The sequence below is a fragment of the Vicugna pacos genome, chromosome 5 (assembly GCF_048564905.1).
Source record: "Vicugna pacos chromosome 5, VicPac4, whole genome shotgun sequence".
NCBI lineage: Eukaryota > Metazoa > Chordata > Mammalia > Artiodactyla > Camelidae > Vicugna > Vicugna pacos.
Window position 1 is genome coordinate 90,940,888 of NC_132991.1, and position 18,394 is coordinate 90,959,281.

The 18,394-nt window shown below is 40.0% G+C and overlaps 2 protein-coding genes across 3 annotated transcripts in view; one reads left to right on the top strand and one right to left on the bottom strand.

Annotated features, from left to right (window-relative positions):
- The window catches only part of USP40 (ubiquitin specific peptidase 40), a 72,883-nt gene extending 71,092 nt beyond the window's left edge, over positions 1-1,791 (bottom strand). For both annotated transcript variants that reach the window (XM_072961863.1, XM_072961862.1), the window contains exons 1-2: positions 1,660-1,791; positions 317-534 (exon numbers count right to left, since the gene is read on the bottom strand). In XM_072961863.1, the coding sequence (XP_072817964.1) occupies positions 317-515 (199 nt within the window). In that variant the 5' untranslated portion in view covers positions 516-534; positions 1,660-1,791. The remainder of the gene's footprint in view (positions 1-316; positions 535-1,659) is intronic.
- A 12,267-nt stretch (positions 1,792-14,058) lies between these two features.
- LOC102536747 (UDP-glucuronosyltransferase 1A6) overlaps positions 14,059-18,394 on the top strand; it is a 69,348-nt gene continuing 65,012 nt past the window's right edge. The window contains exon 1 of the mRNA XM_031677835.2: positions 14,059-15,004. Coding sequence (XP_031533695.2) covers positions 14,150-15,004 — 855 coding nt within the window. The 5' untranslated portion in view covers positions 14,059-14,149. The remainder of the gene's footprint in view (positions 15,005-18,394) is intronic.

Sequence of the window (18,394 nt, forward strand, 5' to 3'; positions counted from 1 at the left end):
GTGTAACAATAACATAGGTTAGCACTCATGACAAAATTGTCTTTATGATGTTTTTTAAATCATAGGATTAGGAAAGAAATGCATTCTTTTTAAAATTTTGTTACTGAACATCACTGTGATCACACAGAATATATTTAAGATAATTTAAGATCCACATTTCTCTGCAGAGAGACTTACTAATTGATGTCTTATATTAGCAACAATAAACACACTGTGGTGTGGAATTCACGTTTAAAACATTTGTGCTTTCATATAATTAATTACATGTAGAGATGAGGGTACATATTACTAAACAAATGCATGTAACATAGCATACCTCGGAATTCAGGTGTGAAATGAAGAGTCTGAAGAAGGGAATTGAGGTAACAGGTTCCACCCTGATTTCTGATTCCACTTAAATTGGTGAATTCTCTAGGAGCAGGTGGCTCCAAAGCTTTGGTCTTTAATTTCTTTCCTTTTCCATAGTGATTATTTGACACACTGGAATAATCCTCTTCAAATAGGTCCCCAAACATTGTGAAATTAAATACTACCCTTAAAAAAATACAACGTTTTATAAATGCTTTCGTTTTTAAAACAAAACTTCCCCACATTTCCCTGTCTTATACTTGAATTATCTATTTTAGGTCATTCCTTAGAAAGTACAGACAGTGGTTTGGACTTTGGAGGCAGCAAAACCTGAATTTTTTTCACTCATCTCCACACTACCTGGGTGACCTTGGACAAGTTACTTAACTAGTGTTCTTATAGGTAAAATGGGATACCAACTGTCACGGAGGATCATTTAAACAATGAAATGACATAATGAAAGAAAGTCACTTAGTGCACAGGGTTTAGCCCACAATAAATGATACCTGTTTTAAAAAAGGCATACTGATATAACTAGTGAAAAAAGAGAGAAAATCCATCATTACACCTAATCTACGGCTGAGGTGGCAAAGTCAATCCTAGATTCTGAGAGCTGACAAAGCTCTTGGGACTACGAATCACTTCCTAAAATCTCTGCTTCTCACTCTCGTCGAACCAGATTATGGCACTCAAACAAATTCAGTGGGACAAACTGATCTTTACAGTAGTTTAGTACATGGTCCCAAACCTGGAGAGCAAAGAGGAGGTTAACTGGGAAAAAAATACTCCCATTAAAATCATCGAGTCTGAAGGGCTTCCAATATGCAGCAGGTGACCCCAAAGTGAGCTCTGGGGACCCAGAGGATCCGCTCAAGGTCTCATATCGAGTGTGGAGGAGGGCCACTTGGAGAGGAGAAATGCAAAGCGCCTAGGACGGTTCATGACAGAAAGCGCTGAAATGCAATTATTTTTTTCAACCCGTTCCTCAGGAAACAGCACACCAAAAAAATGGAACTTGAAAGTGTGGCCTGGAGCCCTTAGTCTGAATTCCTGTCTCCTACACGACACTCAAGGCCAGGGCCTCAAACCCTTCAAGCCAGCACTGAGCCCAGGGGCGCGAGGAGGCAGAGGTCCCCGCGGCAGGAGACGACTGACCCGACACCGAGAACGCCGCACCCTGGAACCTGCCCGGGCAGCTCCTCGCCTCTCGCCTCGCCTCGCCTCGCCTCGCCCTCCTCAGGCCGTGCCGCCCACACGATCCCGACGCCTCCCACGCCCCTCCCGAGATCACCGGGCCCCGGCCACACTTACTGCCTAAAGCCCAGACCCCCGCCCTGGCCAAAACTCGAAGCGAAAGAACTCGCCACAACTGGGCGCCGCCATGTTGGCGCGGGCAGCTCTCCCGCGCCCCGACGCGTGAGGAATTTATGGAATCGCGCGGACTTCGTCTCCCAGGATGCCCTGCGGGAGCGCGGCCCGTCGCGCGGGGCCTTATGGGCAATGTGGTTCTTTCGCCCCCGGAGTTAGCGGCGTAGTGGGGACAGCTTTCGCTTCCCTGCAGGTTCGTGGGTCCACACGGTCAGCCCGCCACTCATTCATTTACATTTTAAAGTTTATGTTTATTGCTGTTTGCAACTCATGTTAGTTGCAGTAGAGGATGCAAAGATCGGTTGTCTTTCGTCCTGGGTGATGCCGAAGTTACTTAAACCTTGGAAGCATCTGTGTAGGGCTCCGAGTTTGCCGTGCGCTTTCGAAGACATTTTACAGGAGTATCTCCGGTGGAAAATGTTCCATATAGCTTTGCTCCTTTATAACATCCTCAGTGTTTATTTTGTCTGCGCCAACTCTCATTCAGAAGAGTAGACCAAAATACCTCAAAATTACCCTCTTGCCCACTTGAGCACCCCTGGTGGACTATTGCAACATCCTGCTCAGGCTTCTCTTGGCATGCCCCCTGTCCAATCCAGGAAAGAATGAGGGAGGCGGGGAGAAAATCATTTTGACTCCAGCTCAAGGTTTGAGAGATTGAGAACAGCAATAGTGATAGAGGAAGTTTCCAGGCAGGAGACAAAATGAATGCCAGTCTCGGGGATTTGTGTTTGGAACATTTGAGGGAGATGCCCGTGGCAAATGTTCAAGAAGTGTCGGCAGGGAAAGAACTGGAAGTAGGGGACCAGCTAAAAGGTCTAGACTAGGAAACCACGATGGAAATCGCCTGCGTTCGGTTCTCATCTATCTTCACTCGGCCACGTTGCCGCCTTGGCAGCCTCTTCTTCCTGACTCTCCTCCCTGCTCCCCGGCGCTCTGTGCTGCCGCTTTTCTTTCTGTCTTTTGACTGCTTCTTCTTTGCCCACTGTACTTCATGCCTCTCTTCCTAATAGTAGATATGACTATTCCCAAACTTCCATTTCGTGTCCAAGGATGAGCACTGGAAGGTCAGCTCCATGAGGGCACAGGCTCACCCTTGTGCACAGCTGTATCCCTGCCACCTCAACACTGCCTGGCTCATTACAGGGTCTTAAAAAAATATGTGTTGAATAAATGAATGGTCTACACCACCATCCTTCTCCTCATCCAGCATCAAAGTCTTGGAGCTGGATTTGAGCTTTTATTCATCTTTTCTCCATGAATCCAATCATTTGTGACTCAGAATATTGCCTGGACAATGCTGCTGCCATTTCCAGGGCTCCCTCTCCGCCTTTCAGACCCTCATGAAGTCTCATCTGCATTAGGATGATAGCCTTTTAGGTGGACTGCCATTTATCCATCCCATCCTGCACTAGGCCCTACGAGATCCATCCGAGGCACTTCGCTGAGCTCACAGTTCTCTACCAAAGAGGCTTCGGTGAGTCCCTTGTACCTACTATAGAAACTCCGCGGTGGTCCCGGAGCGCTTCATACTGTATTTCTTACTACCCACCTATTCTCCAGTTAAAGTATTTCCAAATGTGCCATATGCCTTCCTGCTCCTGTGCCCTGATTCATACTGTCCTTTGCTATGAGGCATGTCCATCCTTCCAGGCCATCTCTTCAATAAAAGCCCATCTCAAACTCTAACCCATTCATTAAAAATTTTCATATCTCTCTAAACAAGATATGACCTTTTCTCTCATTAGGTTTCAGGATGCTGCGTGTCTCTCTTGTAACCCATGTCCCTGACAAAGTCAGATATGATCATTTTGTCAGTGTCTCCAAGCCAGGCATTGAGCCTTATCTGCCCTGTAGTCCCTGAAGCTGTTAACACTAGAAGCATTAGCTGCATTATCATTGTTAACACTGACATATGGCTTTATAGTCTATGGTGAAAATTTAAATCCTTTATTTGCTCCACAGAAAGTTAGAGTTGGACTAAGAAAACTGTTGATGAGACTCTGGTCCCATGAAAGTTTCACTCGAGTATTTCTACCGTGTTCAGTGCTGTTCAAGAAAGACTAATGATTCTTTAAAGAAGTATGAGCATTTATCCTATGCCAGGCAGATGCAGAGAGTTTCCAAGCACTGTCTCATTTAATTCTCACAACAACCGCTCTAGGTGGGAACTGACATCACCCCCATTCTAGAGATGAGGGGACTGAGATACTGGGAGATAGATAATTTCTGCAGAGTTACACAGCAAGTAAGCCTCAATCCAAGATTTGAACCCCAGTGATCTGACTTTAGGCCCTGTGCTTGTTTTTGTTTGTTTGTTTGCCGGGGGGAGGTAATTAAGTATATATATATATATATATAATATGATAATTATTATCATATATTATATATACTAATCATATATATATATATATAATTGTATGTATATAATTTGTTTTTTAAACCAGAGGTACTGGGGATTGAACCCAGGACCTTGTGCATGCTAAGCATGCACTATACCCTCCCCTTGGGCCTGTGCTCTTAACCGCTGATGCTATCCTACCGCTTCAGCCAGGAAGCTGCCTGCCTGCTTGTCATCCTCCCTCCTTCCTTCCTTCCCTTCTTCTTTCTGCGAATATGTATGACCTTTTCCATAGATCCTACCAGTGAGGCAGTAGATCTGAGCCTTCACTGTCATTATTAGGGAGGGGCAGACATGGACCTGGATGCGAGAAGATGAGGAATTTTTAGTCTGCAAATTAGGGACTACCAGGTTGGCTGACCTTAAAGCCCAACCCCCAGATTCCTGATTCTGGGCCTGGGTGGAAATTTCTCTTGCCCTGTCCACTTTCTTCTTGGTGCCGCCCACAGGGCCTCTCGAGCAGAGCCTGCTGACGCAGTGTTCCCCAGCTGGAAATCCACAGTCTCGCATGTGTCTGGAGGCACTGTCCTATAAGAATAATTATTTGGGGCCAACTCTTTCCAGGTTCATGGTTACTTCTGTAAATACCCTGGGATTTTTGCCCCAAATGGTTGGCATGAGGTAAATAACCGGGACCCTAGCCTGAAAAGCTTGCAGTTTTATTTATCGGTATTTTTTTTATTTGTTTCCCTATCTATGTTGTGTTACTTAATATGTTTGCTATATGGATCTCTACCCTTGCTGTAAACTGCAATCTTTCAGACTGAAGGTTATGTCTTATTAGTGGGTTACGAAATCTGTTCAGAGGGGCTTGTAATCAGCATTTAAAGAGAGAGACAAAAGGAAAAGAAATAGGATAGGATTTGGTTGGATTGAAAAAAATCAGAGTAACAAGGATAAAGGTTGTTTTATGGAACTGTTGCCGAAAAACCGGCTTCTGTACCCCAGTAGCTAAATTGAGACTCAGAGGCAGAGTTTTGGGAGAATTAGAAAAGAACAGTTTTACTGCTTTGCCCCAGGCAAAGGAGTCAGAGCAAGCTGATGCCTTAAAGACTATGAACCGTCTTGGGGTACGGGTCCTGGGGTTTTATAGAAAATGGGGACAGCAGTGGGGCTGGGTGGTACCAATCAGGATATGAGCTGGGGCTACATTCCTTTCATCTTGATGAGAACTTGCTGTTGTTATGGAGGAATTTAGGAGGGCCTGCTCATTTTCTTGAGGCTATCAGTCCATAACCTTCTTTCAAGAACTGTAGCATAAAAGGATAAGTTACTCTAAAAAAAAGAATGCATGGGGAGGGGAGCGTGTTAATCATAAGATCAATTTAGCTAGAAGTACAGGTCTGAGCAACTCAGAAGTCATCTCATTAGTTTTCTCCTCTTTCAGAACTTTTATTTCCTATACACAGATGCATACCTGCATAGAGTAGTTCCCTTTAACTGTGGGGACACTTTCCAGGACCCCCACTGGATGCCTCAAAATGCAGGCAGTACTGACCCACATACTATGTTTTTTCCTTTGCATACATACCTATGATTAAGTTTAATTTATAAATTAGGCACCGCAAGAGAATATCCAAATTGCTAGTGTCACAACTCTTGCCCTTTGGGACCAATATTAAATAAAATAAGGGCTCCTTGGACACAAGTAATGCAATACGGCAACAGTGTATCTGATAATGCAGTCAGCTGCTGAGTGACTAAGGGGCAGGAAGTGTATACAGAGTGGATTTGCTGGACAAAGGAATGATTGACCTCCTGGGCAGGACAGAGTGGATACTGTGAGATTTCATCACATTGCTCAGAATGGCGTGCAAGTTAAAACTTATCGATTATTTATTTCTGGAATTTTCCACTTAATATTTTCAGGTCAAAACCTCAGAAAAGTGAAACCACAGATAAGTGGAGACTTCTGTACTGATTCTCAATGTTACATGTAAATTATTGCTGGGGGTCCTGACCCAACTTGTTTCAAAGCCACTGTTTTTGACCACCTGGAGTCTTTGTATCCCATTCAAGCAAACTTCACCCAGTGTGGGCACATGGGCACTAAAGTGGGGAGGACAAGACTGTTTTTGGAATACCAGAGTAAAAGAGTAGAAATTCTACTTATATTAATTACTCAATATTTAACAGCTTTAGTGAGGTAAACTGGCATATGATAAAATATGACACATAGAATTTGATAAGTTTTGACATATGTAAACCCCAGTGAAATCATCACCACTGATGAAATAAAATTTTGTATTCTAAGGCAAGTCAAGGAAAATTTAAATAGAAGAAAATTTCTCTGCCTTATTGGCCCCCTCTCTTCCCTCTACCATGCATTTTGTGTATCTGCAGTATGCATTAACCAGACCTCCCCCTGGGCAGAAATACTTGCTCAATCATAAGAAGCAACAGCATCAACAAGACAACTTAAAGATAACATTCCTTCTTGATCTGGTAAGGGGTCACCATGACCCACCACTTTGTACTTGTGTTAGCAGTACTGAGACCACTAAATTAGGATGCCCACCAAAATGTGGGTCCTTGCTGCCAGCTGTGAAAGAATTCGGAGTAGAGGCAGACAAAGTGAAAAGCTGCTTAGTTGCTCCAAAGAGGAAAAGGAAAGACGGCTTGAGCGGGGAACCATCAGCCAAGATGGCGGTCCAGCTCCAGGTCGGGCCATGTGGACTTTTATTGGAAGCTTCTGCCATCATGTCCTCCTTCCAAATGTGCTGGAGCCAATCACCTTCTTTTCCTGTCCTTGTATGGGCTGTTCCGGTTGTTGTCACAATCGTCAGCTGTCGTGGTGCTGGTGGGTGTGTCATTTACCATGCTAATACATTATAATGAGTGTATAATGAAGCTTAAAGTCCTCTAGAAGTCAAATCCTCTGCCATCTTGGCCCTGGTGGGTTGTAACCAGTCCCGTTTCTTTGTGGCTGCCACCTGAGACTTGGATGAGAGTAATTGGTTTCTATTAGAGGCAGGGGCGGAGGTATGATCCTGGGGGCAAGAGTCTAGTAATAATTTCTGAGATTACTGAAGGGGAGGCTAGGGAAGAGATCTGGTCATCATGCAGTTGTCAGTCTTGAACCTGCTCTTTTAAGACTCAGGGAGGCCTGGGAGACTTCAGCTTTTCTATAAACAAGAGGCAGGGTTTGGGGGCAGGTCCCCTGCAGGGTCCTACTTGGTATCAGTTGAAGATTCAGACTATGTAAACTGTTAATAATATGTCATCTCATGTATAGCACTCTGTCTCAAAAAACTTATATAACTGTTTGACTTCTGATGGGTGGAAGAATTCTTGGTGCTTTCTGAGAGGCTGTTCCTGGGTTATGATCTTCAACTTGGCTCAAATAAAATTTTCCATTTCTTTCTTAAATGGACTGATCAATTTTTCATTGACACTACATTAGGTGCAACCACAAGCAGACACAGAAGAGAGGCTCAGGAAAATAAAATTTGTTATACTCGCAGGTCCTAGAGATAAGACACATCACACAGGGCCACATGTGGAAGCACCAGGGCCAGTCAGGAATTGGTGGCCTTTATTGGAGTTTTCGTGGGAAGGTAAGACAGGGTAGGGCAGGGCAAACAGCTTGGGACTGGCTAGTTTGAATAATTTATCAGGGTCTATGCTATAGGGTGGTCCCTAGTTGCCTAGTCACTGACCCTGGGATGATTAGGGCAGAGGAATGTTGCTTCCTATGGCTCTGGGTTTTTGGTTTGCATACCAAAGGTGTGTTCCCATCTAGACCCTTTGCTCTGTCTGAGAATTGGCCAGCACAGGGATGGGCAGTTTCTTCTCAACCAAAAGGGTTTTTAAGATCTCAAAACATCATAACACACAGAAAACAAAAAAATACAGGAAGTGTTGTAAACAGATAGGGTAGAGGATTCCTGGAGAGAGAGAACTAGGCATGGCTTTCTTAACGTAAAAGAAGCTATTTTTGGCCTAAGCCTGGCCACAATGCTTGTCTTTGAACAGATCTCAGTACCTAAAGATCTCAGGGGACGTGAGGGGATGCCGGAACCAAGGAAAAGCAATCAAGAAACAATAGTTCAGCAATGAAATAGTCCTAGCTCATCCTTAAGGGACGTGCATTGCAATCTGATACGTATCTTTGAGTTCTGCTGGAACTAAGGCCCCCATGCAGGAGGAGGACGGAATGATGATGTTGACATTTTCTGACTTCAACTAAAACTTGCACTCTGTCGACCTCTGCCCCAATTCTATGCTGAATTCTCCTCTGCCCAAACGCTTTCATGAGTACTGAACTTAAAACTCCCCCAGTTTTGCTGTTCAAGGAGACATCGCTTTGAGAAACTTCTCCGTACTTGCTGCAAGTAACAGATCCTTCCTTCTCCTGATCTTTGGCTTGGTTGTATCTTTGGCTTGACATCTCCCAAGAGGCAAACCCAGTTTTCTGGGTAACAGTATGATGCAGGAAAAATGGATATGGGGCTTGAGGAGGTCCGTGTCCCAGGTCTTGGTGGAGCCCCTGGGACGTGCCCTGCCAGGTGTGGGTCTTTGGCTTCACGCAGGAAAGAATTCAAGTGCGAGCCACAGTTGAGTAAAGGTAGATTTATTTAGAGAGGTACATACTACATAGAGTGTAAGGCAAGAGAAAGGCAAGGAAAGAGGTGTGGGAATTGGGTGCTCAGGTTAAAGTAAAAATAGGTACACACTCCATAGACAGAGTGTGGGCCATCTCCAAAGAGGAGGGAGCGAAAAACAGCCACTAGGCATGGTGTTGCCAATTTTTACGGGCTTGGTAGTTTCACACACCTACAGGTGGGACCATTACAACTACTCTGGGGAGGGGGCTGGGATTCCCAGGAACTGGGCCACCGCCTTTTGCGGTTAGCCTTGGGACTGTCATGGCACCTGCGGGCATGCTATTTATCAGGCTGTTACAATGAGCATATCATGAAACTCAAAGTCCACTAGAAGTCAAACCTCCTGCCATCCTAATCCTCAAGGCCACTGGGAGTTGAATTTTCCACCATTTTAGTATTAAATTGCTGTCATTCCTTGAATGGTTGTGCCCTGTCCCCTTCCCTCCTGTCTCAAGTATGCCTTCTTTTCTCATGGATAAATACCTAGGAATGGAATACCTGGGATATACGGGGTGTGTATGTTTACCTTATTAATAAGCTGCCAAACCATTGTGTGGTCCCATCAGCAGCTCAGGAGAAGTTCAGCTCTTCCACCTGCTCATCAACATTTGGTATGGTCGGTCTTCTTAATTTTAGCCATTCTAATAGGTGTGTGTAAATTAGAGTGGGTTTTTTTTGGTAATTAAATTGTGCTTTTAATTTGATTTCTCTAGTGACTAATAACATTGAGCATGTGTCTGCTTGCCATCTGTGTATCTTTTTCGTGAAAGGTGTAATCAAACCTCTGCCTAGTTAAAAATTTTTTTTTTCTCAGTATTGAGTTTTGAGATTTCTTTATATATTCTGGGCGTAAGTTCTTTATCAGATATATGCTTTGCAAATATTTTCTCCCAGTTTGTGAATTGTCTTTTTTTAAATAAAATTTTAATTTCAAAATAGCTTTAGGTTAACAGCAAAGTTGCAAAAATAGCTCAAAAAATTCCATGTATCTCATACCTAATTTCCCTCTTGTTAACATATTATGTTACTATGATGAATTTATCACAACTAGTGAACCAATATTGATATATTATATGATGAAACAAAAATCATATTTTATGGCAAGATAAGAAAAATTCAAACCTCAAATTTTTCTTTGCCCATTTGGGCCTCCTCCCTCCTCTTTAGTGTATATTGTGCATCTGTATTAACCAGACTTCATTAGGAGAAAACCTTCTTTCTTAATCTTGTAAGAGGCCACAGTGACCCATGACCCACTACTTGCTTTGCGTGTGTAGATCTGGATTGTACATACTATCAGCAATATATCATTTAATGTACAGCCCTGTGTCTCAAAAAACTTATCTAACTGTACTTTGACATCTAGTGGGTGGAACAATTCTTGGAGCTTTCTGTGAGGCTGTTCCTGGGTTATAGTCCTCAGTTTGGCTAGAATAGGTTTTCATTTGTTTCTTAGATTAACTGATTAATTTTTAACTTGACAATAATTAACTAAAGTTTAATTTTATTCACATTTCTTTAGTTTTTACCTTGTGTCCTTTTTCTTTTCCAAGATCTCACCCAGGATACATTTAGTTATCATGTCTCGTTAGGCTTCTCTTGGCTGTGACAGTTTCTCAGGCTTTTCTTATTTTTGATGACCTTGGCAGTTTTGAGAAGTACTGGTCTGGTGATTTTGTAGAACATCTCTTAGTTTGAGTTTGTCTGATGTTTTTGTCAGGGTGGAAGACCACAGAGGTATTATCTTTTCTTGTTTCCTCATTTATGGATCTCCAATTGTTGAAAAGCTTATCCTTTCTCCACTGAATTCCCTTTTCACCTTTGTAAAAAGTTGGCTGTCCATATATCTATGAATTTATTTCTAGGTACTCTGTTCCTTTGGTCTATGTATCAAATACTTGATTACTGTAGCTTTATAGCAAGTCTTGAAATAAGGTAGTCTTACCCCCTGTCTTAGTTCAGTTGCTATAATAGAATACCATAGACTGAGTGGCTTATGAGCAACAGAAACTTATTTCTCATGGTTCTGGAAGTTGAATGTTCAAGATCAGGTTACCAACATGGTTGGGTTCTCATGAGAGGCCTCTTCCAGGCTTTAGGCTGCCAACTTCTTGTATCTTCATGTGGCAGAAAGCAGAGAGAGAAAGCAAGATCTCTGGTAACTCTTATAAAGGCACTAATCCTATTCATGAGGGCCCCATCCTCAGGAGCTCATCTAATCCTAACAACTTCCCAAAGGTCCCATCTCCTAATACCTTATATGAGGGGTAGGGTTTCAACATACAAATTTCAGGGGGACACAAGTATACAGTCCATAATACCTCCAACTTTGTTCCTTTTTAAAAATTGTTTTGGCTACTCTAGGTGTTCTACATTTGAATTTTAGAGTCAGTCTGCCAATTTCTATGGAAAATCTGGGATTTTTGCTGGGATTGTATTGGATCTATTGATCAATTTAGGAGAGAACTGACATTTTAACAATTTTGAGTCTTCCAATATAAACATGGTTTATTTCTTTATTTATTTTGATTTTTCTTAATTTCTCTCATCAATGTTTTATAATTTTCAGTGTATAGTCTTTTACATCTTTTTTCATATTTATCTCTAAATATTTCATATTTTTGATACTATTTCAATGATATTTTAAAATTCCAATTTCCAGTGGTTCATTGCTAGTATGAAGAAATACAATTGATTTTTGAGTTTTGAGCTTGTATTCCACAACCATGCTAAACTGAACTTACTTGTTCTAGGGTATTTTTAAAAATTCCATTGGAATTTCTACATAGATGATCATGTTGTCTGTAAGTAAGACAGTTTTACTTTTTCTTTCCAAACTGGGTGGAAAAATTTCTTTCTTTTATTTCTATTTCTTGCCTGGTTGCACTAGATAGGTCCTCAAAAGCAACGTTGAATAGAAGTGGTAAGACAGCCCTCCTTGTATCTGATCTTAAAAAGCACAGTAGTGCAGTCAGTCATCCACCAGGAAGTATGATGTTAGCTGTGGTTTCTTTCATAGATGCCCTTTATTAGGCTAAAGAACTTCCCTTCTTTTCCTAATATGCTGAGAATTTTTATCAGGAATGGATGTTGGATTTTATTAAATACTTTTTCTATGCCTATCGAAATGATTATGTGGTTTTACTTTTTAGTTTATTTATATGGTGAATACTTTGATTGATTTACTAATGTTAAACCAGCCTTGAATTCCTGAAATAAATCCCACTTGGTTATGATGTATTATCTTTTTATATAGGATATTTTATATGTTTGTCTATATTTATATTATTGAATTTGATTTGCTAAGTTTTTGTTTAGAATTTTTCCTTTTATGTTCTTGAGGGGTATTGGACTATAGTTTTCCTTTCTTACAGTGTCTTATCTAGTTTTGTTATATGGCAATTGCTGGTCTCAAAAACCAGTTCTATGGTCTCACAGAGTGAATTAAGAGATTCCCTATGTTTCTACTGGAATATATTGTAATATCTGTACTCCAGAATATTTTCTGGAATGATAAATTGTAGTACTTCTTTCTCCAATGTTTGATACATTTATCAGTGAAGCCATCTGGGTTTGAAGTCTGATTTGTGGGAAAGTTTGAATTATAAATTTAATTTAAATTTAAAATATGTAGGTTATTTGTAAACAGCTTATTTATTTCTTCTTGATTAAACACTAATAGTTTGCATCTTTCAAGAAATTTGTCCATTTCATCTGAGCTGTGGAATATATTGGCATCAACTTGTTCATAAGATTCTCTTATTATTCTTTTACTATTTGTAGAATCTGTAGTGATATTATCTCTCTCATTTCTGATATTGGTAATTTCTTCTTTTTTCTGATCCATTTGACTAGAACTTTATTAAATTAATTCATCTTCTCAAAGAATGAGCTTTTGGGTTCACTGATTATCTCTATTGTTTTTGCATTTTCTATTTTATTAAAGTAGACATCATGGGAGGTAGATCATTCACCACCATTTTTGCTTTTCAGACAGCTTTCTGAAACACTTCCAGGCACCAGGGTAATTGATGACTAAGCAAATGTCACCAGTAATAGTTTGGATGTCCTGGAAGGAGCCATCTGAGCCCCTAACCAGGACTATGCCCCCAGGTTGGCTCTAGAATCCCTGACCGGGTGGTCCTCAAGGTCTTACCTGACACCACTTAGTTTACCCATGAAGGCACCTAGAAATCCTGCATAATGTAGTTCAGTTCAGTGCAACAAACATTTCTTTGTGTGTTATCTCTGTGTGAAGCATAGCGTGGGTCCTGTGGGAGGAGGGGACAAACATGAAGGAAACATATCCCCTGACCTCAAAGAGTGTTTGGTACAATGTGAGAGACAGATACAGAGATTCCTGAAGGGGAACACCAGGGTTATTAGGGCAAGCCCACAGCAGAGGTCTAAACAGAGGAATGTGGAAGCAGAGAGGAAAGAGACGGGAGTCCCACAGAGTGCTTCTGTCAAGCTTTGGTCGGGAGACCACCCTCTGCATGCAGCATATTTAAGAAAGGCGACATTCCATCGCATCTCTGGAATGGTCCATGCAGATGGGACTGTCACCATTATCTCAGCATTTGGGGGGGCCTCAGAAGATTCTGGAAATAGAATGAAGATGAACAGTAATTCCAGGAATCGCAGAGGCTCTTGTGCACCTCAAGACCACTGTCGGTGAGGAGGTCAGAGGCAAGGGGCTTCAGATCTTACCTTGGAATCTGGGACGCCAATCAATTTCTGGGCACAGTCTTTGGTAGTCTGAGGATAAAATCCAAATTTTCCTTTGGAACAAATTGCAAAAATACCAGGTTTATTGAAATTTACTTCCTTTTCCTTTCTCTCTTTCTCTCTCTCTTTCTCTCTCTCTTTCTTCCTTCCTTCCTTTCTTTCTTTCTTTCTTTCTTTCTTTCTTTCTTTCTTTCTTTCTCTCTCTCTCTCTCTCTCTCTCTTTCTTTCTTTCTTTCTTTCTTTCTTTCTTTCTTTCTTTCTTTCTTTTTTCTTTCTTTCCTTCCTTCTTTCTTTCTTTTTTCTTTCTTTCCTTCCTTCTTTCTTTCTTTCTTTCTTTTCCTTCCTTCCTTCCTTCCTTGCTTTCTTGCTTTCTTGCTTTCTTATCTTTCTGAGTCTTCAGGGTCCAAAAGCATTGCTTAATAATTCTGTTTCTAAAAGGGTATTGCAGCGTGTGACCTCTGCCCATGGCAGAGATCAAAAGCTGTTCTCATCTGGAACACATACTACTAGGTATTTCAGCATTGCCACTCATCTATTGTTGTTCTTATGAGTAAATCATTGGCAATGAATTTTTTTTTAATGCATGTATAAATACACGCCCTTTCCTGGGATAGATTTTGTGCCTGCACTTCTGGCTATCACGTTACATGAGCTTTGAATCCAGGTAGCTGAATTGCTCTGGGCCGCAGTTAATCTGATGGCTCCTGCAATTTTAACCGGCTTCCTCCCTCTATACGTGTGTCTGCTGCTGACACCTGGCTTCGCTGAGGCAGGCAAGCTGCTGGTAGTACCCATGGATGGGAGCCACTGGTTTACCATGCGTTCGGTTGTGGAGAAGCTCATCCACAAAGGGCATGAGGTGGTCCTAGTCATACCAGAGGTGAGTTGGCACCTGGGAAATTCATTCAATGTTACAGTGAAGACTTATTCCACGACTTACACTCTGGAGGACTTAAATCGTGAGTTCCAGATTTTCTCTGATTTTCAGTGGAAAAATCCACAACTAAGTTTATTTTCTATGTTAATGAGTCCAGCCAACAAAATTTTTGACTATTTATTTTCACACTGTAGGAATCTGTTTAAGGATTTAAAATTAGTCAAATACTTAGAAGAGAGTTCTTTCGATGCAGTGTTTCTAGATCCTTTTGATATGTGTGGCTTAATTGTAGCCAAATATTTTTCACTCCCATCTGTGATCTTCACTAGGGGAGTATTTTGCCACTACCTTGAAGAAGGCACTCAGAGTCCCATGGCTCTCTCCTATGTCCCTAGAGGCTTCACGGCGCTCTCGGATGTCATGACTTTCAGGGAGAGAGTACAGAACCAAATCTGGCATTTGCAGGAACGTGCATTTTGCCACCATTTTTACAAAAGCATTGAAGATATTGCCTCTGAGATTTTCCAAACGCCTGTCACAACAAATGATCTCTTCAGCCAAACATCAATTTGGTTGTTACGAACGGACTTTGTTTTGGACTTTCCCAAGCCTGTGATGCCCAACATGGTCTTCATTGGTGGCATCAACTGCCAGGAGAGAAAGCCATTGCCAAAGGTAAGTTACTTGTCCTTTAGCATATTAAGAATAATCTAACTTTGGACATTAAAAAAAAAAAGTTTCCTTACCAAACTGTGATTTGTCATTTATATCCTCCGCGTTTGTAATTTCTTTCTGGTTGACCAAATTATTTTGTGCCAATTCATTTAATTGTGTGTTATCAAATTTTATAAAGCTGCCCTCTCTGATATGTATGTGTATATAATTGATATAATTGTATATAATTTTCAGGCTGCATTTTTTAATACTGTTTTTGGAAAAATACTGGAAAATATAGTAAGAAATGGATTTTGGTTGATTCAATGCCACCTCCTATAGGAAAACGCTTTTAACAGTTTTGTATGCATTTTCCCCAATTTTTCTGAAATTATTTATACATGTGCGCATATCTAACATAAATTCTCATACTCACTTTATTAAAATGCAGTCTACCACCAGACTAGACATATTGTTCTTTTCCTTGCTTGTTTAACTTGCCAATAAGTTGTGGACATCTTTACAATCAGTACACACAAATCTGTCACATTCTTTTAAATAGTTGCACAAAATTCTTTGCTTTTATTTTATAGTTTATTCAACTAACCAATATTAATAGATATTGTTATTGATAGATATTAATAGTTTTCCCACTTTTGCTTTTATAAGCAAGCTTGTATTAAACATTCTTAATTCCTTTACCTTCCTGTATTTCTATTGTCTTGTTCTGGTCTCCATAAGCGAGAGTCCTTAGGAGTAGGGTTGCTGGGTCACATGGGAGGCACATACTGTATTTTAATAAATTAGATTGCTTTCAAAATATTGAACAACTTGATGCTTTGGTCAGAAGTAGGTCAAAAGAGTTCTGTTTTCGCCTACCCTCTCCACCTCAGATGTTGTCCAAGTTTTAAATTTTTTGGCAAAAAAAATTCTCCATGGCTGTATCAATTTTTATTTCCTGTTTTCATAGATATATTGGCCATTTGCATTTTCTCTTTTGTGAAGTATGTATTCACGTTCCTTAATCATTAAAAAATATTTGGTGGGGAGGAGGGTATAGCTTAGTGGTAGAGTGTGTGCCTAGCATGCGCAAGGTCCTGGGTTCAATCCCCAGTCCCTCTGTTAAAAAAAATAAATAAATAAGTAAATAAAAACTTAATTACCCACTCCCCAAAATGTTTTTTTAGTGGAAGTATTGGGAATTGAACCCAGTACCTGGTGTATGTGCTCTACCACTGAGCTATGCCCAATTATGCCCAATTCCCTCTTAAATCATTTTTATAGGGCTTTCTTTTTATAGTTACCATAATTAATAGTAATATAATTATCTCAAGTCTCTTGAGTATTGGGAATATTAACAACTTTTTATATGTGCTGCAAATAATTTTTTCCTTGCGAATATTTTTAATCTCTTTCATCTGCCCTTATATAGGGTTTTCGTTTATGGGTAGTTCAAACTGGTTGACTTTTCCTTTAATTGTTTCTGGATTTCAGCTTGTTTCGATCTTTCCAAGCTTGACATACATAAGCATTTTTTCCATATTATGTTTTAATGCTTTAATTCCTCCAACGTTAATTTTATTTCTTACAATGAGAACTTTACATGGTATAAAGATCTGACTTTATTATTTTTCTAAATAGACTGTCCATTGTCCGAACATCATTTAATGAAAAATCCTTTTTCATCCATTGAATTGAAACACATTATCATATTTTAAATTTCCATACTTATTTGCATCTGCTTTTGAACTTTCAGTCTTGTTCCACTGATTTATCTATTCATGTTCCAGTACCATATTTTGATTATGGTAGCTTTGTAGTAAGTTTTAACATGTGGTAGAGCATGCCTCATACTCACTATTCTTTTTTTCCAAATTTTCTTGGTGATTCTCATAATTTACTCTCTTTCACAAAACTGTGTAATGTTTTATCTAGTTCCAAAAAATAAAAATAAACCACTAGATTTCTGTTAACATTGTGTAAAATATTTTTACTAATTTGAGGAAGATTGACATCATCTTTTTGCTATGCTTTTTCTTTTCAGAATATAGTACTTCTCTTTATTTATTTAGATCTTGTTTTATGTCTGCCAATGAAAATCTGCATTTGACTTTGATATCTTTTTTTTCTTATTAAAATTTATTCCTAGGCATTTTATTATTTTTGAAACTATCATGAATAGGGCATTTTTTAGAGAATAATTTTGTTTTTTTGCACATTTATCTCGATCTAGCCATATTACTAATTTCTCTTGTTAATCTGTACTATTTCTTTCTTTTTTCCTTCAATTAGAAATAATTCTCTCTTTTTTAAATGGAAATAACAGGGATTAAACCCAGGAGCTCGTGTATGCTAAGCTTGTGCTCTACCACTGAGCTATCCCCGTCCCTCTATGAGATTTCCTAGGTGTACAATATTATCTGCAAATAATACCCCCCTTATTCATACCTCTTATTTTGTTTTACTGAAGTTGAATCATTAGTTCAAAACAATTATTCAATAGTTTATGAATAATTTTGAACAGTTGATTTAGCTAGTTTGAATTAGAGTTTAATCACTTGCAGTTGAAAAGTACTTTTCAAATACAGGAGTAAGATTCCTAGCAAATGCATAGTCTATAAATCCAGATAAAACACCTGGTGGCTTATCTCAGCCTATTCTTTTATTAGGGAAGTACTATTCATTTTTATCGATTGACCTGGCTGCTTGTAAGTCTCAGTGTATTTTGCAATAGGGTCATAGTTTCTCACATGTTGAGGGTTCTTTCTGCTTTGAACTAAGGAGTGGTTATAGATGGATTATATGCTCAGTGAGATTATGTTGTGGACACTCTGCTTATGTGGCTCCTACTACTTAAAGCCTAAATCAAGTCTGGCTGGGACAACATTTTGTAAGGGCCTCTGCTCACTTTGCCTTACCCAGTGAGGGCACCAGGACCCTCACATAGTTGAGGAAGTTTCACCCAGATTAGGTACACACACGTACACACACACACACACACACACACACAGAATCCAAGACGATAGTGTTGGATTTATTTAGTTTAACTGAATGGAAGCAAATGAGAATCAAAGTATTGATTGGTCTGTAGGATATAAAGACTTGTACAATGCATCCCATTTTTACAAGGAAATTTTGGGGAATAAAAATAATTAAGCACTTGGGCAGTATGACCATTTTAAGATTTAATGCAATCCCTATCAAATTACCCAGGACATATTTCACAGAACTAGAACAAATCATAATAAAATTTATATGGAACCACAAAAGACCTAGAATTGCCAAAGCATTACCGAAGAAAAAGGAAGAGGCTGGAGGAATAACTCTCCCAGACTTCAGACAATACTACAGAGCTACAGTCATCAAGACAGCATGGTATTGGTACAAAAACAGACATATGGACCAATGGAA